The sequence below is a fragment of the Hippocampus comes genome, unplaced genomic scaffold (assembly GCF_001891065.2).
Source record: "Hippocampus comes isolate QL1 unplaced genomic scaffold, H_comes_QL1_v1.1 scaffold213, whole genome shotgun sequence".
Lineage (NCBI taxonomy): Eukaryota > Metazoa > Chordata > Actinopteri > Syngnathiformes > Syngnathidae > Hippocampus > Hippocampus comes.
The window spans coordinates 174,821-201,004 of record NW_017806232.1 but is presented as its reverse complement, the minus strand read 5'-3'; the positions used below and the strand labels follow the sequence as shown (position 1 = coordinate 201,004).

The following is a 26,184-nucleotide window of genomic DNA, read 5'->3' as shown; positions in this document are numbered from 1 at the left end:
TCGCCGATAGACAGGTACACTCCGAGGTATATATTTTTTTATTCAAATATACGAGGATGATATTTTCACTTTTATTTGGTATGCATTTGTAGCAACAGCATGATAACATTTATTTGTTTTTATTTGCGTTTTATATTCATATTGATAATTCACGTTTTGTCTTGGATAATAAAGCACGGTTATGCATAATAAATTGTATGCATAATATTCACTATCACTGTATGAGGTAAGAATCAACAGCTTTTTATCACATTTAGACAACACTTTATGAATACAAGTCATGAACAAATCTTAAATATGGCAGGGGGTGGGTTTTCTTTTTTTGTTTTGATTTTGAGCAGCAAATTTGGAGTTACATATTGGTACTCACCAGGAATGCATAGGCAAAATTGCACAAATTTTCACTTGAAAGAATAGTGGCGATCTTGGGATTTTTTTCTGTTCAATTTTCAAACTGTGTAAATTTAATACGCTTCATCTTCAGCATGTTTAGTGCCACTTTTGTAAGTAACCACGCCCCCGTCCAGACCACGCCCCCGTCCAGGCCACGCCCCTTTTTTTTGAAATGTAAATGACATCATAACTTCTCCTCAGCTGCCGGTTAACCTGGCCGATCTTCGACCCATTTTTCTCCAGATTGTCGCTACGTTTCTCCATTTTCTGTTATCTCTTCTATTATTTTCTTCTCTTTTCTTTCTTACCGCTATTTTTTTTATTTTTCTTCTTTGTGCTACCTCTATTTTTATTTTCATTTATCATGGCAGGGGTTCACTTTGGCCTGGGGAGTCCAGTTCAGCATTCGCTTTATTGATATCTGGCGCCATCTAGCGTCGTGAATGGGTATAACGTCTAGACCCCGAATATAAGACGACCTCCACTTTTTCAGTCTTATTTCAATGCAAAAAACACCGTCTTATATTCGGGCCAATACGCTATTATGTCGGTGACGATGGACACGCATTTGGTTTTGTGACGTATGAAAAGGCTATTTGCACACTGGGGCCTTGGCACGACTTTGAACTCGAGCAAGTTGCTGTTATTTGGATTTCCTGAAAAGTTGTCATTTGGCAAGCTGACGTGATCTTGGCGTTTTTGTGCGCCTGCAGGGCTTGGGTCGCCTGTGCGAGCGCTTCCCGGTGGTCGCCCACTCGGTCACCACATCGCTGAGGGACTTCCTGGTGGTGCCCTCCCCGGTCCTGGTCAAGCTGTACAAGTACCACAGCCAGTGCACTCCCGGTGAGCCTCGCCTCCTTCCTCGTTGCCACGTTCTTGCGGCTCGCCACTAAAACTGGACGCTCCTCCTCCCTGTCTTGATTCCTCAAGGAGGCGGCGAGATCAAGATCCACGTGACCAACGAGCATTCCCAGTCCACCATCAGCGCCAACTCGGGAAGCAAGAAGAGCCAACCTTCCATGTACGAACAGCTAAGAGACATCTCCATCGATAACATCTGCAGGTGAGGTGGGAAACACACGCGCTGCAAACGCTGGCACGTCCAAAGCAGGCGCTCACTGTAATTTCTTGAGAATCTCGCACATTTTTCATCACAAATCATGTGCGTAATCCACATGAGTACACGCAAATGAAGACAATTTCCCCCACAGGTGTCTGAAGGCAGGGCTGACTATGGATAACGTCATCGTGGAAGCCTTCCTGGCCAGCCTGTCCAATCGTCTCTACATCTCCCAGGAGAATGACAAGTAAAAAAAAAAAAAAAAATCGGATCTGCTTGATGCGCTGTTGGCGAAAGATCCAAACGCTCTCTGTCCCATGTCGCTCAGGGACGCCCACCTCATCCCGGACCACACCATCCGGGCTCTGGGCCACATCGCCGTGGCGCTTCGGGACACCCCCCGCGTGATGGAGCCCATCCTGCAGATCCTGCAGCAGAAGTTTTGCCAGCCGCCGTCGCAGCTGGACGTGCTCATCATCGACCAGCTGGGCTGCATGGTCATCACGGGCAACGCAAGTGTCTCCGCTAAAAGTCTCCGGCGGCGCTTTCGGTTGCTTCTTTCGCTAACATGTTGTCGTGGTGTGTGTGCGTCTGCAGCAATACATCTACCAGGAAGTGTGGAATTTGTTTCAGCAAATCAGTGTCAAGGCCAGCTCCATGGTCTATTCCACCAAGGACTACAAAGACCACGGATACAGGTTGGCTTAGTTTGATTGTTGCACGTTATAGGGATGCACCTATAACCCTGTGTTTTTTTTTCCCAGAGCGAGTACAAATACTAGGATACACACCGATACTAATTACTGATACTTGATGAGCACATTATGTTAATTATTAGGGATGCTCAGTGCTGCTTTTTTTTTTTTTTTTTTTTTTTCTGACCGACACCTGTATGAGTATTCACTCTTTGAGTGCTCACACTTACTGAGTACGGATACCTCTCGTACTATCGATATGTAATATTTCATTGAACACAATGAGAAAAAAAATTGTGAGCAAAGACCTTGCCTTCTGAAGCAGATGATGATTTGCTGAAGTGTTACACTGCCGCAGTATAGCGCCAACTACTGCTAAGGAGGACTTTGTGTCCGATTTTTTTATTTTATTTTTTCTGTCTCTGGTATCGATGGCTGGTATCAGCAGCTTAAAATAAGGCTGGTATCAGTATTGTTGCTTCTCACAAGGTTATTTCAGATTTTTTTTTCTATCGTTTGGGTTTCCTGTCATTTTGCACACCTAAATGCCTTAGCAACCTCCGCCCCCTCTAAGTTCCGCCTCACTGACCCCCTGGGGTCTGAAGAGCCCAGTTTGAGAACCACTTGCTGACGTTGGCTCGAATGAAATGGATCTTACGCCTCGCGTGTGCAGGCACTGCTCTCTGGCTGTCATCAACGCTCTGGGCAACATCGCGGCCAACCTGCAGGCTGAGCAGATGGTGGACGAGTTGCTGGTCAACCTGCTGGAGCTCTTTGTGCAGCTGGGCCTGGAGGGCAAGAGGGCCAGCGAGCGGGCGGCCGACAAAGGCCCGGCTCTCAAGGTCCGTTTTGATTGTATCGCACCTTCTCAAGATGCTCACCACTTTCTTGTGTCGTTCTAAACATAAACATGAAACGTACATTTCATTTGAGTTGTCAGTCTGAGTTGAATGCATGTTTTGTGGCTTTTTTTATATTTTTAATCCTCATTTTCTTCTGCGTCTCTTTCTGCAGGCGTCAAGCAGCGCGGGCAACCTGGGCGTGCTCATCCCTGTCATTGCAGTGGTGAGGTGTTTTTAATGACTTGTCTTGGAAGAAATTAATGCTGCATTGTCTCTGCAGTGTTTTTGAGCGCAAGGCAGGTCCTCTTGAAATGGTTTCGTGTCAATGTTAAGCGTAGGCCAAATAAATTCCCCATGTCTCTCTGCAGTGTTTTTGAGCGCAAGGAAGGTCCTCTTGAAATAGTTTCGTGTCATTGTTAAGCGTAGGCCAAATAAATTCCCCATGTCTAACGCATTACTTCACAAATCTTACACAGTCAAGAGCGCTCCGAGGAATTCTTTGGAAATTCGGCCCTGAAGTCAGTTTCATTTTGTGACATGAAAGTAGGGAGACAAGTATATCATGAGTAGACCCACAAGTCTTAAGTCATATTTGATAAGGCACAAGAGGTCTGCCATTTTGGTGGCAATTTGCCATTTTACGATCAATTTTGTCATTTTCAGGGTTTTTCCGATTGTCTTGAAAATTCTGCTCTTGCAGCTTGACTTGTCTACCAAATTTCTACTTTGCTGTTTCCGGCATGAGCAGACCCCTCAAAAAGTCCCCCATTTTGGTCCAAAATGACCATCTTAGTGTGAATTCTGTCGTTTTTTTCAGTTCGTTTGTTTGGGTTTTTTTTTTCTCAGTGTTTTGGAAATTCAACCCCTGAAACCAGTTTGAATCTATAATATGGAATTTGATAGCGTTATTTCTCACGAGTAGACCCACCAAAAAGTCTGAAGAGTCCATTCCAGAAAAGACACAGGAAGTCAGCCATTTTAGGATGAAGTTTCCCTTCTATTCTCTGTTTGAACATTTCCTAACGTCCTTTAAAAATAAACATTGACTGGACATTTTGTCCGAATGCTCTCGAGTTTTAACGACGTATTTCTCTGATGGTCAGCTGACTAAAAGGTTGCCCCCGATCAAGGAAGCCAAACCACGCCTACAGAAGCTCTTCAGGGACTTCTGGCTCTACTCGGTGGTCATGGGCTTTGCTGTGGAAGGATCAGGTATGACTCTTTTCCTCATTCCATTTATTTCTCTTCTCTTAACAACATTTCGTCTCATCTCCGACGATCCAGGTCTGTGGCCGGAAGAGTGGTACGAGGGCGTGTGCGAGATCGCCACCAAATCGCCGCTGCTGACGTTCCCGAGCGGCGAGCCTCTCCGCTCCGAGCTGCAGTACAACTCGGCGCTCAAGAACGACACGGTCACGCCGGTATTGCGACACAAACGCTTCAAACACACCAAGTCGCGTGTTCCCGTGGGACATCGCTTTTTAAATTTTTATTTTTTTTTTAAACCGTCCCTCTTTGCGTCCCAGGCGGAGCTGAACGAGCTGCGTAGCACCATCATCAATCTCTTGGACCCGCCACCAGAGGGCGCCGCGCTCATCAACAAGCTGGACTTCGCCATGTCCACGTATCTGCTGTCTGTTTACAGGCTGGAATACATGAGGTGGGGTCAACACACACCTTGCATCTCACACACTTCAACTTTAAATATATGGTGGAAAAAAAATAACCATAAAGTAGGTTAGTCACAAAGTTAATTTCCGCAAAATCCTGTGTGTAATATGTCACTTGTGTATAATAACGCTGGCGGTTGAACGTGGTTTGCAAATCATTGCATTCTGTTTTTATTTATGTTTAATACAACGTCGAAACTTAATTTGGATTGGGGGCTGTGCTTGCAGTTGTGTGTTTATTTTCGACAATAAATTCCAACTGGGCTCTTCTTAAACAGGTTAAAGCATGCTTAGAAAGAGCAGAAAAACATCCACACCCTTGCTGCGCAAGCAACATGGGGCATTCAGGTTGCTTTGACAACATTGGAACTGGCAAACACACAACACGCCGGTTGACACATTAATCATTTTTCTTCAATTTTAACGTTTTATCGTCATAAAAAGCCAAAATCGAAATTTAGATTAATTTCTTGAAAGTCCCCGTCGTGTCGTCTGCCATCAGGATGCTAAATTCGCTGGACTCTGAACGTTTCCAAGTCATGTTTCGGTACTTTGAGGACCGAGCCATCCAGAAGGACAAATCCGGTAAGCGGAGTTGGATGGAAAAAAAAAAGTCACGCAAACATTTGTGCACATGAGAACTTTTGCTTGAGTGTGTCCTTACTGCTCACAGGCATGATGCAGTGTGTGGTCGCCGTCAGTGACAAAGTCTTTGAGGTCTTCCTGCAAATGATGATTGAGAAAGTAAGACCACGCAAACGTGATATTTATCCTCAGCGCACAACTTGAATCTCATTCATGCCCTCATCGCCCATCACCGAACTCTGCCTGACAACAGACTGCTATTTTTGAAAAAGAAAAAAAACGTTTCCTCTTTCAGGCAAAAACCAAAGCGCACGAGGAGGAGCTGGAGCGTCACGCCCAGTTCCTGCTCGTCAACTTCAATCACATCCACAAGCGCATCCGCAGAGTGGCCGATAAATATTTGTCCGGTTTGGCCGAAACGTGAGTATGGACAGATACACCGGCCCGGCCTCGCCTGCCGACCTAACGTCTGTCTTGTGTGTCTGCGTCCTCAGCTTCCCTCACCTACTTTGGAGCGGCCGTGTGCTGAAAACCATGCTGGATATCCTGCAAACGCTCTCGCTCTCACTTAGCGCTGTAAGTTACCGCCGCAGCCCAGAGCACATTCAGGTTCTGTCATCGGTGAATCGCATCCAAACCCTTTTTTGCACCAATAATGATAACTTGTAACCTGATAACGTGCTCGTGTTCACGATGCAGGACATCCACAAGGACCAACCGTACTACGACATTCCGGACACGCCGTACAGGATTACGGTCCCTGATACCTACGAAGCCAGAGAGGTGAGCTTTTTTTAATTTTTATTTATTTTTTTATTTTTTTCGCATTTGTTACTTGATTCTTTTTTTGGTTTCTTTTCAAAGGGCAATGGGCAAATTTGGAGTTGTTTATTTTTTATTTTTTCATTTATTTATTGAATAAATACAAAAGTAATCAACACAAGATAGCTTGTAAATTCAAAAGAAAGGCGGCAGTAGTTTTGCCGTTCTTCGATGCAATGGCACGTTTTCAAACAGAATAGGAAGAAGTTAAAAAAAAAAAAAACTACATGGTCATACCCCTAATTCTGAGTACAGATTCGACTCATAAAATAATGAAATGAGATGAGAGCTAATCATACACAGCATAGTCTTAGTTATCCAAAAATTAGCATGTAAAGTAATTACAACCTTCAAGCTCATATTTCAATCTGCTTCAGAGTCATCATGTTTTTTTTTCTTGTTTTGCCTATGCCAGATTGTTTTTCTTTTTTTTTTTTAGCTCACTTGTTTGGAACATCTTTTTAAACATGGTTAGGGAACAACATGCTTTCTTTGTATTCTTTTTTACTTTGGCTTGAGGGCAAATGTGGCGCAGGTCTGTTTATGTACAGTATATCGAGACCTGCATCACAAAACAGCAACCTCTTTGTTCATCCACAAATTCAGTGTCGTCCTGCTCTCATATGTTTTTGTCTCTCTGATCATAGAGCATAGTGAAGGATTTTGCCGCTCGCTGCGGAGAAATCCTCAAGGAAGCCATGAAATGGGCTCCGTCGGTCACCAAATCCCACCTCCAGGTAATTACACCGACTGATTCTTGTCATTCGTTCTCCTGCGGTTAGGAGTCCATTTTGTCGGTTGCGTGGTCTCAAGACGTCGGGTCATCTTTTCTAGGAGTACCTGAACAAACATCAGAACTGGGTGTCGGGTCTGTCGCAGCACACGGGACTGGCCATGGCCACGGAGAGCATCCTGCACTTTGCCGGCTTCAACCGGCAGAGCACCACTCTTGGGGTAGGGAACAGATGCACAATGGATGGAAGACCAAATGTTGAACGCCAGTGTTTGACCCTTTCATGTACCCTGTAACCCGATAACATGATCAGCTGTCCACCGTAGTAACCGCTGTTCCTGAAAGTGTTAAACACGTTTCAATTGATTGAACCCTTGACAAGCAAAAAGGAGAAAAAAAAGTTACTTTTTAAATGTCCTCTTGATGAGCATGAATTGGCAAAAATAAGTTGCGTTCGTATTGTTCCTCTCATTGCCTTGCAGTCCACTCAGTTGACCGAGAGGCCAGCCTGTGTGAAGAAGGACTACTCCAACTTCATGGCCTCCCTCAATCTGAGGAACCGATACGCCGGAGAGGTCAGCAAGACCGTCCAATCCGTCGCCGCCCGTCACATTCCGACACGAGGCGGATCGTTCCTCATTTCTTGCTTGTAGGTGTCGGGCATGATCCACTTCGCCCAGGCGGTGCGGGGCCAGCCGGACCTGGGCCGGCTGATGGTCAAGCAGATTGGAGACGCTCTTGACTCGGCCCAGCCCGAAAGCTTCACCGAGGCCATGTTCAAGCTTGCTGCCTTGCTCATCAGCAGCAAAGGTTGGGTGATCATCATTCTCAAACTGGGGGCACCAATCACCCGAGATTCTCTGACACCAAATTTGGGAGTGGGCCCCAGAGGGTTTTACGCATACCTATAAATCCCACACGATAGCTGTGAAGTACAACTTGTGTGAAAACCTAAGCTCCTCAACTTCAACATAGTTCCTGTAAAGCACTACTTTTGTCGAAATCATAATTCTCCCCTGCCTTAGCTTTGCAGCCAATTAGAAGCAATATGATTGTGACTACACCACACGTGCTCCTCCCAAACATTGTGGCGATTATGTTTCTTGTGTAGAGTGCGACCCTCAGCTGCTGCACCACCTTTGCTGGTCTCCCCTCAAGATGTTCACCGAGCACGGCATGGAGACGGCCATCGCGTGCTGGGAATGGCTGCTGGCCGCGCGTGTTGGCGTGGAAGTACCGGTAAAGACAAAAAAATGTGAATAATTCGGGGCTAGCCTCATTTTACGACCCTGAATTCGAATTTTGTGAAAAAGTGGCTGAACAACATAGAGCAGTGGAGGAACACGATGACCGAGTATGTGGGCAAGGAGAGCCACGGTCGCTTGATCGCCCATCAGGCGTTTATTAACTCATCCGCTCCCAAAGACGTCTGAAAATGGCCATTTTCGGACCCTTTTCAAGTACAGTCAATATAAAATGAGGAACTGGGATGAAATGTGTGTCATCTGAAAAGACATCTAAATACGTCTTTGGGAGTCAATGAGTTAAACAAGATGAATAAAACATCAGAACATACTCGGAGCGACTCAGGCTCCTTAAAGGCACACATCACCGCATGAGTACGACAGCACATTCAGTGAATACACTTCACACAAACTATTGTTGTTGATTGCAGTTCATGCGTGAGATGGCGGGAGCGTGGCAGATGACCGTGGAGCTGAAGATGGGCTTATTCTCCGACGCGCAACAGGAGGCCGACCCCTTGGCGGCGTCCGAGGAGAGCCAGCCCGTCCCCTGCCCGCCGGACGTCACTCCACACCACATCTGGATTGAGGTCTGCCTGCGAACCTTTTTTTTTTTTTTTTTTTTTTTGTGGGGGTGGGGGCATCGTCACTACCGCCTCACGCTGTTGCATCGCCTTGTATCCAGTTTCTGGTGCAAAGGTTTGAGATCGCCAAGTACTCCAGTGCTGACCAGGTGGAGATCTTCTGCAGTTTGCTCCAGCGCTCGCTTTCGCTCAACGTGGGCGGGGCAAAGAGTAACCTCAACCGACACGTGGCTGCCATCGGACCTCGCTTCAGGTGCACATTACTAGCTGTCTTTCATTTTCATACCTGCAGAATTACCTATTTGCAAGTATGTGCGATATATATATATATATTTTTCTATTTCTTGTATTTGATGCAGGCTACTGACGCTGGGCCTGGCTGTGCTCCACTCCGATGTAATCACCAACGCCACCGTCAGGAACGTCCTCCGAGAGAAGATCTACTCCACAGCCTTTGATTATTTCAGGTACATGCAATTGCATCGGTGCCTTGACTGACCACGAGCTCACGTTATAGATTTTTCCACTAAGGAGCTGCCGCATGCGTTTTTTTTGCTTTGTTTTGCAAACCAAAATGTAATTTACGACAGTTTTTTTTTTTTTTTTTTTTTTTAATCAAAAAAATTTTTTTTCTGTGGTGCTGGAACGGATTAATGGCAGTTCAATTCATATGGATGAGGTCCCACTGTAAAAACTTGATCCAGCCATGTTGATCTCATCAGCAAGCGGAGAAATATGTGAGGAGTAGCTGAAGTAAACTCAGCTTGTGTTCCGTCTGCAGCGTGTCTCCAAAGTTTCCCACCCAGGGTGACAAGCACCTGCGCGAGGACATCAGCGTCATGATCCGCTTTTACGCCAGCATCCTGTCGGACAAGAAGTATTTGGCGGCGTGCCATCTGGTGCCCCCCGGTGAGCTTGGTACCACCTCGGCCCCGAGCACGCTCTCTGCCGGGATATTTGGATCGCTTATCGTGTCCAGCACTTCTCCGATATCCATCTTAAGTAAGCCTCAGCGGTGTTGCCGGCGCACGGTGGGAGCATGCGTGTACGCGTGGCAAATTTGATGCTTTGCTCAATCCTCACCATGCTGCTCGTAGATCGACGTCGTCGAGATCAGTTGTTCCTAACCGCTGACTGCCACTGACATGCCTCAGCTAATGCGCATTGTAATAATCTGATTTTTTTTCTTCAAAATATGAATGAACCAAAAAAATAAAAAATAACGTGCTCGGTCAGGCCCTCGTTCGTGGCAAATTTGATGCTTTGCTCAATCCTCACCATGCTGCTCGTACATCGACGTCGTCTAGATCAGTGGTTCCTAACCGCTGTCTGCCACTGACGTGCCTCAGCTAATGAGTATTGTAATAATCAGATTTTTTTTCTTCAAAATATCAGAATTAACCAAAAAAAAAAACGTGATCGGTAAGGCCCCATTCTACACTAGTGTTCAACTAAACAGACCAAGATTACACACTGCACAAATTGTGAGTAGATTGAGATGAGGTCACTATTTTTGTGCTGCATGTATTCTTCTTGTGCCATTTTTCTCTAGGGTGTATCTTGAGGTTTGTCTCAAGAAATGTGCCTTGTTGTAGTCTGGGAAATACTGGTCTCGATAGTGTTTGCAGTATTTAGCTTATTTTCCTTCTTTTGGCCTCTGGGTTTGATCCCAGTAGGGGTTTCAACTTCTTTTCAAGTCGTCTTCATTAATCTGAAAGTGTATTCTTGCAGCGGTGAGGAAATGAAGCACAAATTTGTCACTTGCGTTGAGATGCACTACTCCTCATCATGTCAGCTCACCAGCCCGACCCCCTGCCCCCCTTCTCTCTAATCCACCAATGTGCAAGGAAGTAAGAAATGTGCCTTGTTGTAGTCTGGGAAATACTGGTGTCGATAGTGTTGACCGTATTTAGCTTATTTTCCTTGTTTTGGCTTCTGGGTTTGATCCCAGTAGGGGTTTCAACTTCTTTTCAAGTCGTCTTCCTTAATCTGAAAGCGTATTCTGGCAGCGGTGAGGAAATGAAGCACAAATTTGTCACTTGCGTTGAGATGCACTACTCCTCATCATATCAGCTCACCAGCCAGACCCCCCCGCCCCCCTTCTCTCCAATCCACCAATGTGCAAGGAAGTCCAACTCCCCTCATCATTTCTTTAAGGCGCCGTGAGAAAGAGTCATTGTGAAAGTCCCTGAACCCTCCATCTTGGATGTCATCATCCCAAGTTCAGGTGTGGAGGGGGTGCATGTAAAACTCTGCTCATGTAGCATGACATTATGGATCAGAAAAGTCTATTGCCATTAGGTGTGAATGGTTGGTTGTCAATGTGTGCCCTGTAATTGCCTGGCAAACACTTCAAGGTGTACCCCGTATACTGCCCAAAATCAGCTGGTATAGGTTCCAGGACACACCCGACCCATGTGAGGATAAAGTGGCCACAGTTTGTAGAAAACCGCAAGCACTCAGATGAGGCAGCGCTTCATCACCAAGCTGCCCTGTTACATTTGTAAATTAGTGTAAGCATTCCAGAAATGCAATGATTTGTATGTTGGCGATTACAAAGTCTATTTTCAGATTCAGAAAACTTTATTTATCCCCATGGGGCAATTAGTTTTGTCATCTTTAATCAAACTTAGGAGGACCAGTTCACGAACTGTCGAAACTATAAGGGCTCTAGAGAAGAGCCTTGTGGCACACCAAGAGGTGGAGCCAGTTTCACCCGTACCAACTTTAGATTGTTGTCATCACCAACAAATCCTTTTTCAAGAAACTTGCGATGGATACCATAAACTGCCTCACGTTGTACCAATGTGACAGCTGTGAAGCTTCTTAAACTGACACCGAACTGTCATGTGGGACAGAAAAATGTCTTGCTTGGTCGCAATTTTGTAATGCTGTTTCAGTGTCAATTGGTAAGCCAAGGACGTTCGCAGTTCGGGGCGTGCATGTAAACCTCAACATCTCCATCATCAATCATGTGGATGCTGCCAGTTTATTACCGTTCCCGTTGCTATTGTGTTGTGTTCTAAATGCTCGTTTGTGTAATTACGAACAGACAACCAGGACCCGTCGCTGAACAGTTTGTCGGTGATGAACGCCGCCGACATGCGCAGTAACGTCGACTCCAGCAGTCGCTCGCAGCAAAGCAGCCAGGGATGGATTAATACGTACCCACTTTCCAGCGGCATGTCCACCGCATCCAAGAAATCGGGTAGGGCTTTGTTTCATACAGCATTCATTTGACCTTATTCCTAACCCCTAAATGGAGACCTCCATATTGGTCGTGCATTTGTTAAAACCCTAATTTGGAAATTTTTAAGTGGTTTGATTAGCAGAAGCTGAGCACGTGACAATTTGTCTCTCAGGAGCGTCCAAGAAGAGCAACCGAGGCACGCAGCTCCACAAGTACTACATGAAGCGCAGGACCCTCTTGTTGGCTCTTCTGGTGAGTATCTGCTTTCAATCAGATCTTTTTTTTTTTTCTTCCCCGCCCACCTTTATGGAGAGTCGTCTTCCTTCTTCTGGCCAGGCGAGCGAGATCGAGCGTCTGAGCACGTGGTACAATCCGCTGTGCACCCAAGAGCTGGCCATTGCCACCGAGCAGTCGGTGGAGACCAGCATCGCCAACTGGAGGTCCAAATACATCAGCCTGACCGAGAAGCAGTGGAAGGACAATGTCAACCTGGCCTGGAATATCGCGCCCTACCTCGCCATGCAACTGCCCAGCAGGTTGGCCTGAAAGGGTCGTGAAAGTTTATTGTTTTGCACAAACCCAATTCGAATGAAGTTGGGACATTGTGGTAAACAGAATAAAAACATAAATGTTTTACACAATGTCCCAATTTCATTGGAATTGTGTTTGTTATTTAAAATGTGACTTGAAGTTAAAGTTAAAATTATTTTGAACAAATTAACTTTCGTGTCATTTTGTTTTATTTCAATTAAGTTACAATATTTACATTAGTTACAAATTACTTCATGAGATTTTTTTTTTTTAATGAATTTATTTTTATAATTCAATTTTTTTGGGTGGGAGCCTCAATTGAACAAACTGCAGAAAATAGGAGAAATCAAAGTGTATTGAACTATTTACTGCATGATTCATTTCATCAATGTTGAACAGTTATGTAATGACTCAAATTACTTTTCAATTGAACAGTTTAACGGGAGGCAAAGATTAATGCAACAGATCTGCCTTCCACACCAGGTTCAAGAACGACGCCATCACGGCGGAGGTGACCCGGCTGGTGCGTTTGGACCCCGGCGCCGTTAGCGACGTTCCAGAAGCCGTCAAGGTCTGACCATTTCCATATTTTTGGGGGCGTGGGGCAGCTTCAGAATGGCTGCCAGGTTCACAATGCAACAGAGAAGCTGAATTGCTTGTGAGAGGTGGAGGCCATTCAAGTTTAACAGCAACCACCACACAATTGACTGGCTCTCCCGTAATACTTTTTGGTTTGAAATGTGCGTTTGTTATGTTGTGGTAGTTCCTGGTAACGTGGCACACCATTGACGCCGACTCTCCCGAGCTGAGCCACATCCTGTGCTGGGCGCCCGCCGACCCGCCAACAGGCCTGTCCTACTTCAGCAGCATGTACCCGCCGCACCCGCTCACCGCGCAGTACGGCGTTAAGGTGCTGCGCTCCTTCCCTCCGGTAAGTCGCCTGCGGCTGCTGCCTCATCGGTGAGGTGCTTTTATTTATTTATTTTTTTACCCCCCACCCCTTGCAGGACGCCATCTTGTTCTACATCCCTCAGATTGTACAAGCACTGCGCTATGATAAGGTATTTATTCTTGTAGTTAGTTAAAGTAAGGGTCCCTAAATATTGAGATGATAAGATAATTTTCATTTTAGGGCGGCGGGGCTCTGAACACCACCGCTATGGATTTTTAATGAAATAAGATGTGCTAGAATGCCAAAGAATCCAATTTGATGTTGTTTAGAGCCAAAAAGATGAGACTTGGATCCATGTCCCAATGTGTCTGGCTTGAGCTGTGTGCAAGCTGGCCGTTCCATGTGATCAAAAAAATGGCTACTTTTTTGCCTCGGAGTACAAACTATAATTCTTTGTGGTATAAGCAATTTAAAATGCACTCTCAATAATACCTCATGGTTTTCTCTTTGAAATATCAACATATTGTCGTCAATATTATTAGCACTGACTTGCTACATTGTTAAACTCAGATGGGTTACGTGAGGGAGTACATCTTGTGGGCCGCGCAGAAGTCGCAGCTGCTAGCCCACCAGTTCATCTGGAATATGAAGACCAACATCTTCATGGACGAGGAGGCGCACCAGAAGGACCGTAGGTTTTTAAAAAAAATAAATAAATAGAACTTCGTTCCCGTCCTGGCTTTTTCTCATGAGCGTCTCATTGGTTCGCGGCTTCGTCAGCTGACATCGGGGAGCTGCTGGAGCAAATGGTGGAGGAGATCACGGGATCGCTGTCGGGTCCGGCCAAAGATTTCTACCAGCGAGAGTTTGACTTCTTCAATAAGATCACCAACGTGTCGGCCATTATCAAGTAAGCCAGCATCCAGCGTTTCATGAACAAAATGATCAGGATGTTCCTGAAAGGCACTAATATGCAGTAGAAACCTAATTGAATAGAATGTAAAGAATTAAACGGTCTTTGCATCATGACGTCATCCTTTCATTCAGTGGGGCTCTCTCTGGTGTGCATGCTTTCGCCACCAGATGGCTGTAGTAACAACCACAACGTTGATACGAATTGTGTTAGCTGATCTATGGCGTTTTGCATTGTGTGTTAGCATTGAGCTAATGGTGGATCCTAAGTAAAATATGTCTGTTTTGGTTTTATAGACAAAGTGTATTTTTTTTTAAAAGCGCAATTATAAGAGAATACATATTGAGGCAACAATATTAAGGTACTTTTTGTCGGGTCTTCTAGGCCAATTCCCAAGGGAGAGGAGAGGAAACGGGGCTGTCTGAAGGCTCTGGCGGATATCAAAGTTCAGCCAGGTAACGTAAATGGCAGAATCGATGCAGCCTTTATGATTTCTTTTTAAACCAGTAAGATGCAAAAATCTCCATATCCCCACGGCCTATATGTGTGCTAGGCTGTTACCTGCCCAGTAACCCTGAGGCCATCGTTCTGGACATTGACTACAAGTCTGGAACACCCATGCAGAGGTAACAACATTCCCAAAATCCGGGAAAAAAAAAAGATCGACAAAAAAACAGTTCATGGAGGGCAACAATTTCCGGACAGTGGATTGAATAATGAATCAAGCTTGTTGAAACAATAATTTTAGTGTTTCAAAGAATTTGATTTTTCTTAATGGTATTGTACGTTGAAACATTTTCTTTGATGGCATCTTGATGTGCAAGGAACTATGTTGAAATGATTTGAGGAATGTCGTTTAGACAAAAATCGCGCTTTGCCACCATCATGTTGAAGTGAGTTTAGGGGCTGCATTTACACCCAAATCGTGCTTTGCCGCAATCTGTCACCATCCTCCCTGTGCCCACCCACAGCGCAGCCAAGGCGCCCTACCTGGCCAAGTTCAAGGTGAAGCGCTGCGGCGTGAGCGAGCTGGAGCGCGAGGGCCTGCGCTGCCCGTCCGACTCGCTGGACGAGGACGAGGACAACCCGGATGGGGCACGGCGGGTCTGCTGGCAGGCGGCCATCTTCAAAGTGGGCGACGACTGTCGGCAGGTAAGCCTCGCTTAGCCCAAACTTCCAAGGCTCCTACAGGGAAAGGCCATGTGACCTTAAAAGAAAATCTGAGTTTTGATCAAACACAATTTGATAGTGTTTCCGTGCATGCTTGCGATTGGTTATTCACTAACACTATTTTATTATTTTTTATTATTATTTTTTTTTTTGCAGGACATGCTGGCGCTGCAGATCATCGGACTCTTCAAGAACATCTTCCAGCTGGTGGGCCTGGACCTTTTCGTCTTCCCCTACCGGGTGGTGGCCACTGCTCCCGGGGTGAGGACGGCCTTGCATTCCCAGCCTTTCTAAAAATAAATCAAAGCACACATTGCGTATTAACCCAAACATCCACATTGCTTCGTCCAGCAACTCAACTACCTTCATGCTAGGATTATGTCAAACGCCATGGATGGACGAACGAAACGCGCGTTGATGTTGTTGTGTTATAGCATGTATTATACTGCCTCCTGGTGGCCAACCATGATGGTATGAAATTATGCACAAACTGTTTCATTCTTTTTTTTTAAGGTACTCTATGTTTTTATGGTTAAAAAAAAACTGCAGTAAGGTTTTTGTTTTTTTCATTTGTGGGATGGAGGTTACTTGCATTTTTTGGGGTGGCTCGTTGTTGCAAGTATTTGACAGCAGTGACCGAGCGGTTCTTCCTCAGTGCGGCGTGATCGAGTGCATCCCGGACTGCAAGTCCCGCGACCAGCTAGGCAGACAGACAGATTTTGGCATGTACGACTACTTCCGCAACCAATACGGCGACGAATCCACGCTGGCCTTCCAGAAGGTGCTCCCCTTGAATTGCTTTTTTTGCCTTATGTTTAAGTAGATATGTTGGGAAAGATTTTGTCAAGACACCTGAGATTCCGTTAAATTGTTGAGAAAGCATCATTGGTCTCCCTTGAATGGTGTGGTTGCTCCACAGGCTCGCTACAACTTCATCCGCAGCATGGCGGCGTACAGCCTGCTGCTCTTCCTGCTGCAGATTAAAGACAGACACAACGGCAACATCATGCTGGACAGCAAAGGCCACCTCATCCACATCGGTAAATAAGAACAACTAAAACAAGTCCTTCTGGAATTTTAAATGGGGCACCCAGCAGCTATTTGGAAACTACATTTGTATTCAATTTTGGTCTCAAAGAAATATGAAGAGTTCAGTGGTCCGATTTTGAACACCTGCTGCTAAAATGCTAACACTTAGTATGCCAAGGTATAGTAAAATAGCAACCTGCGTGGGTTTTTTTTCCTGGTGGTTGGGTACTATTTAGGAAAGAGAATAGCTCAACTGCTAACAGGCTATCAGTTGTTATAGTAAGACACACAAACAAAACAAAAAGATTGCAAACTGTATTGAGAGAACACCGAGCTGGAGCGATAAAAAATTTCACATTTTGGCCTTCGGTTGGGTGCTTTTTTTTGAAAATCCAATTGCTCCTCTAATGTTAACAGTTGGTCACATAAACTCAATCCAGATAGCAACCTGAGTCAAGAAAATTTAAAGCCTAACGGATGAGGATTTTACATGTTTCCCACCTGTTAGTTTACTGTTTGCAAAGAGGATTGATTTGATGCTAACATGCTAGCTGTCTGACTTGCCTGTGTACTGTAAAAATCGATCAAAAAGGATTGCTTAAAAATTCGCGAGTGGCTTGGGCGCAAAAGATGAACTGCTGAAGAAATACGTGTAGTCGCCACAAGATGGCAGTAAAGCACCAAAAACAGAAAGGACCACAAATCGCCAACATAACGCATCTGTATCACTTTTTGATTTTCCCTCCCCAGATTTCGGCTTCATGTTCGAGAGCTCCCCGGGCGGCAACCTGGGCTGGGAGCCCGACATCAAGCTGACGGACGAGATGGTGATGATCATGGGCGGCAAGATGGAGGCCACCCCCTTCAAGTGGTTCATGGAGATGTGCGTGCGAGGCTACCTGGCCGTACGGTAGGAAAAAACGCTCACAGGTGGCAACGGCCGGCGGGCGGCGCAATGCTTGTCTTGTGTCTCAAGAAGTGGTCGTCTCCTTCCAGTCCCTACATGGACGCGGTGGTATCTCTAGTGACACTCATGCTGGACACGGGACTGCCGTGCTTCCGAGGACAAACCATCAAACTCCTCAAGTGAGTCCCGGAAGCACAAATTACTGCAGGGCTTTATCACCGTAAAATGAAATGGGATTTCCCTCCCAGAAATAGTAGCCGGAGGTGTCAGAAAATTGTCAGCACTGAGCTGGTGGCAGCTATGTTATTTGTGTAAGCAGTGCACATCAGCAGGGACAATTGAAGTGAATCGTTTTTCTTTTTTTTCTTTTTTTTTTGCCCTCATAATCAGAGGCAGGTTTAATCCTCAAATGAGCGAGAAAGAGGCCGCGGCGTTCATCATCAAGGTCATCCAAAGCTGCTTCCTCAGTAGCAGGTAAATGAACAGCTAATACTAACATGTAGCATCGCGATATGCTAGATGCATGTTCGGCTGGAACGCCGTTCACATACTCATTTGACAAAATTAGACACGAGATGTTTGTGCAGCTCAGTGAGATAAAGGCTTTTAAAAAAATACTATTTTACATATTTTAAATCAAGCTTTTTAACTTTCTTTAAATGTGTTATTTTTGTATTTATTGCATAATGTCCCTATTTGAAAAAAATGCAACGCTCCAGTGCAAATCCATTTTCTGTGGGTTTCCCCCTCCAGGAGCAAGACATACGACATGCTGCAATACTACCAGAACCAAATTCCCTACTGAGCTGGTGACGGCGCATCCGGGGCAGCAATAAGTCCAAAACGCAACAGGAACACTTTGATTATTGTAGTTGTTGACCAAGAGAGCTATTTGAAATCTCCCTTTAAGTGTTTACTCTGCTCCTCCTCATCATCACTCCAGTGCACTTTATTTCTTGCAGTATTCCGAGATTACCGTCAAACAGTCTGCAGTGTTTTCAAATGTTTTGAAGCGTGTATCTTATATCATATGTGTATTATTTATCAGGCCACGAGGACAAATCATCACTGATGAGTTTTACAATCCAGAGCGGCACTCTAGTGCATTCTGGGAGGTGCGTGTGTATGTGTGTGCGTGTGTCTTCAGCCCAGTGTTTCCCAACCTTTTTTGAGCCAAGGCACATTATATTAGAAAATGTCACGTTTTATTAGCTCTTTTGGAATGGTTTTAATTATTATCCATTTAGTAGTCCCCCCCAAAAAGAATTAATAATAATAATAATTCCTCATATTAATAGTTCAAACCATATATATGCCATAAAGTATCCCAAGACACGGACAAAAATATTATTTTAAACCCATTTTATGGTACCTAAAAAAACAAATGACTTCCAGAAAGAGCACAAAAATTTGCTGAAAGCCACAGAGGATAAATTCTGCAAAATAATGGCAAAAGTGAGTCGCAAATATGGGCATTAAGTTTAGTAGGCCTTTTAGCGGTGTGCAAAATGCTACAGTTTGTTAAAAAAAAATAATTTAACCCACCTCAGTACACTTGAGTTGCATTCAACTTTTAAGTCCAATTTTGACATTGGCAGTTAAGGCAGTATTTGGTGGAGAGAGTTTGTTCACAGGGCTGTTTGTTATTCCCACACCAAACGTAACATCACAGCGAACACAAAGTTTGTGCGTGTTGAACCTGCTTGGAAACATTCCGTGTCTGTCTGTCTGTCTGTCTGGTTATGTCATGTGACGACTTCTCAGACCTTTTCAAACAAAAAAAAAAAGCCATGTCTTACTTGACGCGAGCGAGCGCCTCTCGATATGCAAAAATTATCCATGTGCTGTGTTTTGAGCTCGGTCGTTTTGAGTGGGGGGGGAACTTCCCTCCCCTCCTGGTTTATCTGTCAAGCAAACAGGCTGCTTTAAGGGGCAATTTGTGTCGATTTGAAGGGATTTCCCCACGGGATGCTCGCCTCAACATAGCGGGCGAGCCCCTGTCGTGCCCTTCATAAATTAATTCGGGGTTGTCTGCTTTCACCTCTCAAGGGGACGAATAGCGTCTTTACGCGAGCGAGACGCTAACGCTGAAGCCATCCTCTTCCAAATTGTACCTTTAACAAACCCTCAGTGAAATCGTGCGTATTTGTGAACATTTGTGTCCGTGAATTTCATCCGAGAACTTTTGTTTTCAATGTTTGTCGGCTCATTCCACGACTGCCAGCTGTCAAGAACACATCTGCTGATTTGAAAATAAAAATTTAAAAAATAGCATCATTTAAGTCTTTCTAGAAGCTTCTTTCGTTGTACTACGACGACCACAGATAACGTCACCTTCCTACTGTTTGGGAAAACGTCTCAGAGTGAACCTTTCCGCATTTAACGCCCCACTGTGATTACACAATATGGCTCATTTACATAATCCCGCCCCCATAGTGAGTGTCCCAGCGAAAGATGCTGATCAGGTTCCGGAACACTTTGACATAAAAAGCTGAAGCACAGTTACATTAGGGCAGCATCCCAGGATTAGCTTCCGATTTACAGATATTTTAACAGTAAATTAACAAAACATACCCTCTTCGTCACTGTACTTAAATCGATTTTATTTGTGCTTGGATGTTATTTGTATCACTGCATTGTGTATTTTTGTAAGGGTATTTCTGGTGAATGAAACTTTTTTTTTTAAAAAACATTTTCCCAAATTACCTGTTCTGACCAACAACTGTGAAAGTACAGTGAATGAAACAAATATAGATCTATATATAAAACAAAGAAAAACAAATTTCCGGTGAATGAAACGAGTAGACTGCGGCGCGGTTGTGGTGACGTCACTTTTATTTGTGCTTGGATGTTATTTGTATCACTGCATTGTGTATTTTTGTAAGGGTATTTCTGGTGAATGAAACTTTTTTTTTTAAACATTTTCCCAAATTACCTGTTCTGACCACCAACTGTGAAAGTGCAGTGAATTAACCAAATATAGATCCATATATTAAAAAAAAGAAAAACAAATTTCCGGTGAATGAAACAAGTACACTACGGCGCGGTGGTGGTGACGTCATAGGGATGGGCAGGTAGTTTCGCGTGGGGGCGGAAATTAGCTACGGTGTTGCGCCGTCTACTTTCTGTCATGAAGAAGAGCAGCAGGAGGAGAAAAAAGAGACAAGAGGACAACAACACGGTAGGCCAACTTTGGACCAGTGAATACCGATGAGCTTCGGTTCGTTATCGGGCGAAAAGCAAAAGTTGACTTGACGAAAGTGAACCGAGCTAGCCAGAAGACCCAATGATAGGGAGTTTAGAAACCAATGGGCCTCTTCACCATAGGGGCGTGACTAACCATCCCCACCCAGTCCTCAAACAGGCCACGCTCAGCCCTTTAGCGCAGAGCAACTTCCCGGAGTCTTCAAGGAGACTTCAGGGTTGTCGACCGCTGACGAAGCTTCTGTGAGAGAAGCGAAACGTCCTTTTTTGTTTTTGTTTTTTTGTTTTTTGTTTTTTGTTTTTTACCCACAGGTACAGATGACGACTGACAGAACCCTTTCTACGTCCAAATGTTTCAAAAGGATGCGTTCGGGGACCTCTTGAAAATGTCGTAAAAGTCTCCACCCCTCGCTATATGTAAACAGTATTTTAATCGTGATATGGCTTCCTCGTTGTCTATATTTTTATTATTTCTATTTTACGTATACGTTCACGAATTAAAATCCTTAATTGTAACTCGTGATAATAACGTTTGTCATAATTTATCGTCCGTACGTCTCAAAATGATGAATTTGTGAAGCACGTAAACATTGCTGACCTTCATACATGAAATCATCAAAAAATATCATTTTGGTTTTCTCATTATTATTTTTTAAAATATATATCCGCATGTTTGTCTCTGTACCACTTTATTTACATTAAATAGTACTGTTATTTCATGTGGTGTATATAATGTACTGTGATATCCCTTGCACTAGCTAATATGTACAATTTACATGCTAATTTATTCACATCAATAAACTTTATTTCTTTAGAGGATGTGTTTTTATTGACCATGTATCTGTGTAGCATGTTTATGACGATGTTACTAACGTGAACCATTTTAGTACAAATCCCAAAGATATCACAGGTCAATCACGGCCTCTTTTACTGTTGTGTGAATGATGTCTTCTTAGTTATTAAACATTTAAAGTGGCTTTTATTTACTTTGTACTAAACTGGAAACCCGGGCTGAGCGATTAATCGACTTTATTGATTCATTCAAGTTTATTTCTCAAATATTGACACTTTCATAGTTGAACCCGTGTCTCTGCTGATGGGCGCTACTTACACTAACAACATAGCGGCCAAGTGTGTTGATATTAATTTGGTTATTGTATTTATTATTTTGCCACTTTTTCCAGGCCCCTAACGACTTCGCCAAAAAAAAAAAAAAAAAAAAAACGAGCCTCCATGAGAGCCAATCAAGACAGGTCAGGAAGTGCTGATTGTTGTTGTGCTGTTTGTGTTTCAGGAGCTAATTGGCTTCACGCAAACGAACTTGGCCTGCGTCAGGCGGTCAATGTAAGTGGTGACGAGTGACTGCGTGTCAGCGAGGTATTGAACAGAATTTCCTTTTTTTTTTTTTTTTTTTTGCAACTCCTCCTCATTAGCTGCCCTTCTGATTGGCTGATCACTGTGCATCCCCGTGCCGCCACATGCTGGCCGGGAGACGCACTGTGGATGATGGCTAGAGCATGAAGGATTCTGGGTAACTTCTGGTTTCTCGCTCGTGCATTCTGACACGTTGTCTTCTCCGGCGACTTTTGGCTTTGTGGTGGCGGTGTCGCTCAGCCACGTCGGTGCAAACATAGACATCGAATATACAGCTAATCTAAAAAGTCCACACACCCTTGTTAAAAAAAAAGCATTTGATGTCTATGAGTGTAACCACATTTGACTTGGCTAATTTCTTGCTAATGTCGCTAAGTCTTTGTGCGTATGTTTGCGTGTGTGTCAATGTGTGTTTGTGTTCATCACTTTTTGTGTTTCCATTTGTGACTGCATTTTTATGTGCGTACATTTGTGAGTGCATGTCCACGTGCGTGTGTGTCAATATTCATTTATGTGAACTAAGAAGTGTGTGTGTGTGTGTGTGTGTGTGTGTGTGTGTGTGTGTGTGTGTGTGTGTGTGTGTCAGGGCCCCCCCATCATCCTGATGTTCCATGGTGACGAGTACCTGGGCCGCGCTGAGCATGTCCGCCAGGCGCCTCACTACGACCAGGTCCCGCCGGGCACGTTGCCCCGGGAGAACTCCTATGAGCTTCAGCCTCTGAGCTCCCAGCCGGCAACATACTTCGCCCGCAGCGCCGACCCACTCCCGCCGCCGCCTCTGCCCAACCAGCCTCCCATCGGACCCGACTACCCCAGCGACGGGTACGCTTGTCATAAAATGAATAAAACCGGAATTTACCAAATCACGGGTTGCCCCGGTTTGTCACTCACCAGGCCTGGCGTCGCCTTTACAAGCAAAACACTCTCAATCAGATATTGTAATATAGATTGTTAGAATGATGACCTCTAGTGGACAAATGTAATACCTGCACCTCACATGTCTGTGACTGTGTTCAATCATGCAAAATCTATTTAGCTGCAGATACATCATTTGTGTAAATAAAAACTCATTGTTTGAATTTCCTGTTTGCAACCGTAGTGAGGGGCCCCCCACTGAGCAGGATCTGGACCCGGCCCTGGACATCAAACCGGTGCACCGCTTCATCCCCGACTCGTGGAAGAACTTCTTCCGAGCCAGCGACCGCAGCAGCAAAAAGGGGGCGTGGCCCGACTCCTCTGTGGCGTCATGTAACAACAACAACAGCACCAGCGAGGGTGTCCGCTGCTCGCCCCCCCATACGCCGTCCGTCCCCGGGTCCTACCGGGACCCTTATGGAGGCTCGGCCGGCAGCTACAATTCGGGCAAGGAGCTCCTGGACCTGGGCGAGTCGGCTTCGGGCCGCACGTACCGCACCGGGCTGACCTACAGCGAGCGCGTGGAGGAGTATCACCAGCGCTACGCCTACATGAAGTCCTGGGCGGGGCTGCTGAGGATTCTGGGATGCGTGGAGCTCCTGCTGGGCGCCGCCGTCTTTGCCTGCGTCTGCGCTTACATCCACAAGGACAACGAGTGGTTCAACATGTTCGGCTACTCATCTCCAGGCGGGGCCTACGGCGGCGGGTTCTACGGCGCCGGCACGGGTGCCACCACCTACACGGGTCCCAAGACGCCCTTTGTGCTGGTGGTGGCGGGCCTGGCGTGGCTGGTGACCATCATCGTACTTGTGTTGGGCATGACCATGTACTACCGCACCATCCTGTTGGACTCCACCTGGTGGCCGCTGACGGAGTTCATCATCAACTTGGCGCTCGCCTTGCTTTACATGGCCGCAGGTACGATGCGGGCGAAAAAACTCAAACCCAAATTTACATCACTGATTAATTGGCCGATTCATTTTAATTTATAGCTGTATATTCTGTAACATCCTGTGAATAACTAATTTTCTCACAATATATATATATATTAATTTGCCACAAATGGGCTACTTAATCTTCTCAAAAATAAAATAAAACATACAATCGGAGCATCCAACAAAGCTCACTCTCATCTCTTGCTGTGATGCTGCATATGTTCCAGTGGAGCTCAGTGCTGCCTTGGAGTGTTGTGGCCCAACATGGTACAGCACTCTTTGTATTCAACTCGAGTCGCACTTGCCTGTTCACTATCAAACAGCCATCCATCCATTTTCTAACACGCTTATCCTCACAAGGGCGTCCTGGAGCCTATCACAGGTGTCTTCGGGCAGTAGGCGGAGCACACCCTGAACCGGTTGCCAGCCAATCGCAGAGCACACATAGACAAACAACCATTCGCGCTCATCATCACAACCGGGGACAATTTAGAGTGTTCAATCTCCTTGCCATGCATGTTTTTGGAATGTGGGAGGAAACTGGAGTACCTGGAGAAAACCCACGCAGGCACTGTCTTTTTTGCGCAGGCATCGTCTACGTCCGCGACACCACCCGCGGGGGCCTGTGCTCCTACCCCGTGTTCAACAACGGCATGAGCGGCGCCTTCTGCAGGACGGAGGCCGGACAGACGGCCGCCATCATCTTCCTTTTCCTCACCATGGTCATCTACCTGATCAGCGCCGGCGTCAGCCTCAAGCTGTGGCGCCACGAAGCGGCGCGCAGATACCGCCAGAGCAACGCGCAGGAGGTCCCAGCCAAATCATTTCCAAATTTAGCCTGCCTCCCAAAGTGTCAATTTCAACCCCGATTCAAACTCTAACTCGAAACCTTCATTTTAAATCCCCAGCCTCGCTTCAAACCCAAATGTGAAGCGCTAACAACATTTTTTTTTTTTTAATCATCTTGCAGATGCGGCAGTCCGAGTTTGCAGCAGCACAGTCACCGGTGAGCATCCCGCCTGTCGGCATGAAGCCAAGCCGCAATTTGGCTACCCGTTTGAATCTCACTGATTTCATTCTTCAATAGCTGGTACCCACTGGCGCTCCGGCAGGCATCAAAACCCCCCGTCAGGAATCGTCCCTGGTGTCCATCCAGGATGCGCCCATCGCCGTTGCCCCCCAAGTCCTGCAGGGGGCGATACCGTCCGGGCACATTCCCAAACCGGTTATTGTTCCGGATTACATTGCGTGAGTGCTTCGAAACTCTCATGTCAAGTCACCGCTGAAGCGTCACGATTTTTGGATCACTTTCGTGTAGCTGGATAAGTCCCCGAGTCCCTATCAAGATGCTAACCATGGCGCGTGTGTCTCGGCAAACAGGAAGTACCCGACCATCCGCTCGGACGAGGAGCGCGACCAGTACCGCGCCGTGTTCAACGACCAGTACGCCGAGTACAAAGAGCTGCACGCCGATGTGCAGGCCGCCTGCAAGAAATTTGACGAGATGGATGGCATGATGCGGAACCTCCCGCAGCAGGCCAACAGCCAGATGGTGACCTCACCTGACGTCATTCCACTTTCTGTTTTTGCCACGCCTCCAACTTCTTCCTTTCTTCTCTTTTCCAGGAAGCCGATCGCATCAACAGAATCCTTCAGGAGTTCCAGAGGAAGAAAAACGTGAGTGTGTCCTTCTGTCGTGTTCTCGTCACCTCCCCTTGAGGAGGCCTTGTGGATTTTGCTGCAATTGGACTATTTTTTGGGGGGGGAACCCGCAGGACCCGACCTTCCTGGAGAAGAAGGAACGCTGTGACTACCTGAAGAACAAGCTGTCGCACATCAAGCAGAAGATTCAGGAGTACGACAAAGTCATGGAGTGGAACGACGGCTACGACTAAAGGATGCAAAAGTCCACTTGGGTTGTAAGCGTCCGGTGGAGCTGAATATACCAAACATCTGGAATATCTTCAGGCTGCCCCTCGTTCCCTGTCTTTTACATTTTGTTCTACCATTTCACACCTTTGAAAACACTAATTTCTCAGTGGTTTGTAGTGTTGTCTTCTCATGTTGATGTGCACGCGGGTGTTGCTTTGTTTTGTCCTCACCTATGGGATGCTGCGTGAACACCTTTGAAACGGGCTGAATGGTTACTCCACTCATTAAAAACAGGCTCAAACGATGGGAAAAGCCACTTGAATCATGCTGCACGCCATCATTCCGCGTGGTTTTAATGATAAACTTGTGAAAACATACTAAATGATGGGTACGCTCATTTAAGCATGCTAAAATGATTTAAATATGATGAAATGAAGTGACTTTACTTTCATGAAATATCTAATGTAACATCAAATGCTGTTTTTTGTTTTTTTTTTATCACTTACTCTACAAATGCCATCATGTGATTCTTTTCTGTCCTGGATACGAAGCTAATGTTTCTTTTTTTTTTTTTTTTTTTTTTTTTTTTGTGTTTTAAGGATTTTTAACCATAAAAACACAAAA

At 45.4% G+C, this 26,184-nt stretch overlaps 2 protein-coding genes across 6 annotated transcripts in view; both read left to right on the top strand.

The window, feature by feature from the left end:
- Positions 1-22,386, top strand: part of pi4kaa (phosphatidylinositol 4-kinase, catalytic, alpha a) — a 29,475-nt gene extending 7,089 nt beyond the window's left edge. Inside the window, exons 13-55 of one of the 3 annotated variants that reach the window (XR_002166418.1) lie at positions 1,107-1,236; positions 1,324-1,456; positions 1,605-1,700; positions 1,782-1,965; positions 2,051-2,151; positions 2,822-2,990; positions 3,163-3,213; positions 4,094-4,202; positions 4,275-4,411; positions 4,517-4,650; positions 5,163-5,245; positions 5,334-5,404; positions 5,541-5,665; positions 5,740-5,821; positions 5,945-6,028; positions 6,715-6,804; positions 6,902-7,021; positions 7,283-7,375; positions 7,454-7,610; positions 7,912-8,039; positions 8,476-8,634; positions 8,730-8,881; positions 8,988-9,095; positions 9,410-9,630; positions 11,681-11,836; positions 11,991-12,070; positions 12,155-12,354; positions 12,833-12,920; positions 13,113-13,280; positions 13,357-13,410; positions 13,812-13,932; positions 14,022-14,151; positions 14,539-14,609; positions 14,708-14,780; positions 15,126-15,306; positions 15,481-15,585; positions 15,980-16,105; positions 16,244-16,364; positions 17,104-17,263; positions 17,350-17,439; positions 17,651-17,734; positions 18,014-18,375; positions 22,365-22,386. Coding sequence is in view for 2 of the 3 variants with exons in the window: in XM_019856379.1 (XP_019711938.1) it covers positions 1,107-1,236; positions 1,324-1,456; positions 1,605-1,700; positions 1,782-1,965; positions 2,051-2,151; positions 2,822-2,990; positions 3,163-3,213; positions 4,094-4,202; positions 4,275-4,411; positions 4,517-4,650; positions 5,163-5,245; positions 5,334-5,404; positions 5,541-5,665; positions 5,740-5,821; positions 5,945-6,028; positions 6,715-6,804; positions 6,902-7,021; positions 7,283-7,375; positions 7,454-7,610; positions 7,912-8,039; positions 8,476-8,634; positions 8,730-8,881; positions 8,988-9,095; positions 9,410-9,630; positions 11,681-11,836; positions 11,991-12,070; positions 12,155-12,354; positions 12,833-12,920; positions 13,113-13,280; positions 13,357-13,410; positions 13,812-13,932; positions 14,022-14,151; positions 14,539-14,609; positions 14,708-14,780; positions 15,126-15,306; positions 15,481-15,585; positions 15,980-16,105; positions 16,244-16,364; positions 17,104-17,263; positions 17,350-17,439; positions 17,651-17,734; positions 18,014-18,065 (4,977 nt within the window). In the remaining variant the exon portion in view is untranslated. Of the gene's footprint in view, positions 1-1,106; positions 1,237-1,323; positions 1,457-1,604; positions 1,701-1,781; positions 1,966-2,050; positions 2,152-2,821; positions 2,991-3,162; positions 3,214-4,093; positions 4,203-4,274; positions 4,412-4,516; positions 4,651-5,162; positions 5,246-5,333; positions 5,405-5,540; positions 5,666-5,739; positions 5,822-5,944; positions 6,029-6,714; positions 6,805-6,901; positions 7,022-7,282; positions 7,376-7,453; positions 7,611-7,911; positions 8,040-8,475; positions 8,635-8,729; positions 8,882-8,987; positions 9,096-9,409; positions 9,631-11,680; positions 11,837-11,990; positions 12,071-12,154; positions 12,355-12,832; positions 12,921-13,112; positions 13,281-13,356; positions 13,411-13,811; positions 13,933-14,021; positions 14,152-14,538; positions 14,610-14,707; positions 14,781-15,125; positions 15,307-15,480; positions 15,586-15,979; positions 16,106-16,243; positions 16,365-17,103; positions 17,264-17,349; positions 17,440-17,650; positions 17,735-18,013; positions 19,540-22,364 lie in introns of those variants that run through there. The other 2 variants (XM_019856379.1, XM_019856380.1) reach the window with 2 other exon arrangements.
- On the top strand, positions 20,310-26,045 carry marveld2a (MARVEL domain containing 2a). 3 transcript variants are annotated; one of them, XM_019856384.1, is made up of 11 exons: positions 20,310-20,441; positions 21,759-21,808; positions 21,898-21,995; positions 22,425-22,660; positions 22,938-23,671; positions 24,277-24,497; positions 24,659-24,694; positions 24,776-24,936; positions 25,069-25,240; positions 25,315-25,365; positions 25,464-26,045. In XM_019856384.1, the coding sequence occupies exons 4-11, from the start codon at positions 22,443-22,445 to the stop codon at positions 25,581-25,583; spliced, it is 1,713 nt and encodes a 570-aa protein (XP_019711943.1). In that variant the 5' UTR covers positions 20,310-20,441; positions 21,759-21,808; positions 21,898-21,995; positions 22,425-22,442; the 3' UTR covers positions 25,584-26,045. The 3 variants fall into 3 exon arrangements, with proteins under 3 accessions (XP_019711943.1, XP_019711944.1, XP_019711942.1); XM_019856385.1 differs by lacking the exon at positions 21,898-21,995; XM_019856383.1 differs by lacking the exon at positions 21,898-21,995 and having other exon boundaries at positions 21,759-21,841.
- Positions 26,046-26,184: the final 139 nt, after the last annotated feature.